A 580-nucleotide genomic window follows, 5' to 3' on the forward strand; every position below is an offset into this window, starting at 1 on the left:
GCCGGGTCTGGGTCCACTGACACACCATCCTGAGATACCAGGGCAGATCGAAGTACATACAGAGGGCAGTCACAGTAACAGTCGACACCAGCAGAGCGACACCAATGGTGACAAGCAGCAGAGCTGTGTTGCAGGATAACTGAGACACGCGAAAGTCCTTTAATGCGGTTCCCTTATTGCTTTCTGGATAGTCACATGTATAAGAATTAGGCCAACCCTCTACCACTTCACTTGACAGTTGGCCTATACTTTGGATAAATTCTCTTAGCTCACATGTACATTGGAATGGATTGTTTCCTGCTCTTATGGACCTAATCTTCTGGCAGCTGTGGAAGAAATCAGCTGATGGGTTGGAAACTGAATTATGGTCAATGATCAGTACAGAAAGGCTGCGAAAAGCACCACAGTCAGGAAGGTGGGCTAAAGAATTGGAAGCAACATTGAGTTCTTGCAAAGCTTCTAGTTTCATGATTGGTTTAGGGATGCTCCTTATTCTGTTATTGTGAAGATCAAGTACCCTGACTTTAGGAGGTAAACATGTGAAAACAGAGTCAGTAAGCATATTTGAAGACATATTTAA

The 580-nt window shown here is 44.0% G+C and overlaps 1 protein-coding gene across 1 annotated transcript; it reads right to left on the minus strand.

The window, feature by feature from the left end:
- Positions 1-4: 4 nt before the first annotated feature.
- LOC115285213 (toll-like receptor 6) lies at positions 5-574 on the minus strand (the record flags this gene model as incomplete). Its single annotated transcript, XM_029931548.1, has 1 exon — positions 5-574. A coding segment is annotated over one exon (570 nt), but the record flags the coding sequence as incomplete, so codon positions are not given.
- Between the last annotated feature and the right edge of the window lie 6 nt (positions 575-580).

This window comes from Suricata suricatta, unplaced genomic scaffold (genome assembly GCF_006229205.1).
Source record: "Suricata suricatta isolate VVHF042 unplaced genomic scaffold, meerkat_22Aug2017_6uvM2_HiC HiC_scaffold_53380, whole genome shotgun sequence".
Classification (NCBI taxonomy): Eukaryota; Metazoa; Chordata; class Mammalia; order Carnivora; family Herpestidae; genus Suricata; species Suricata suricatta.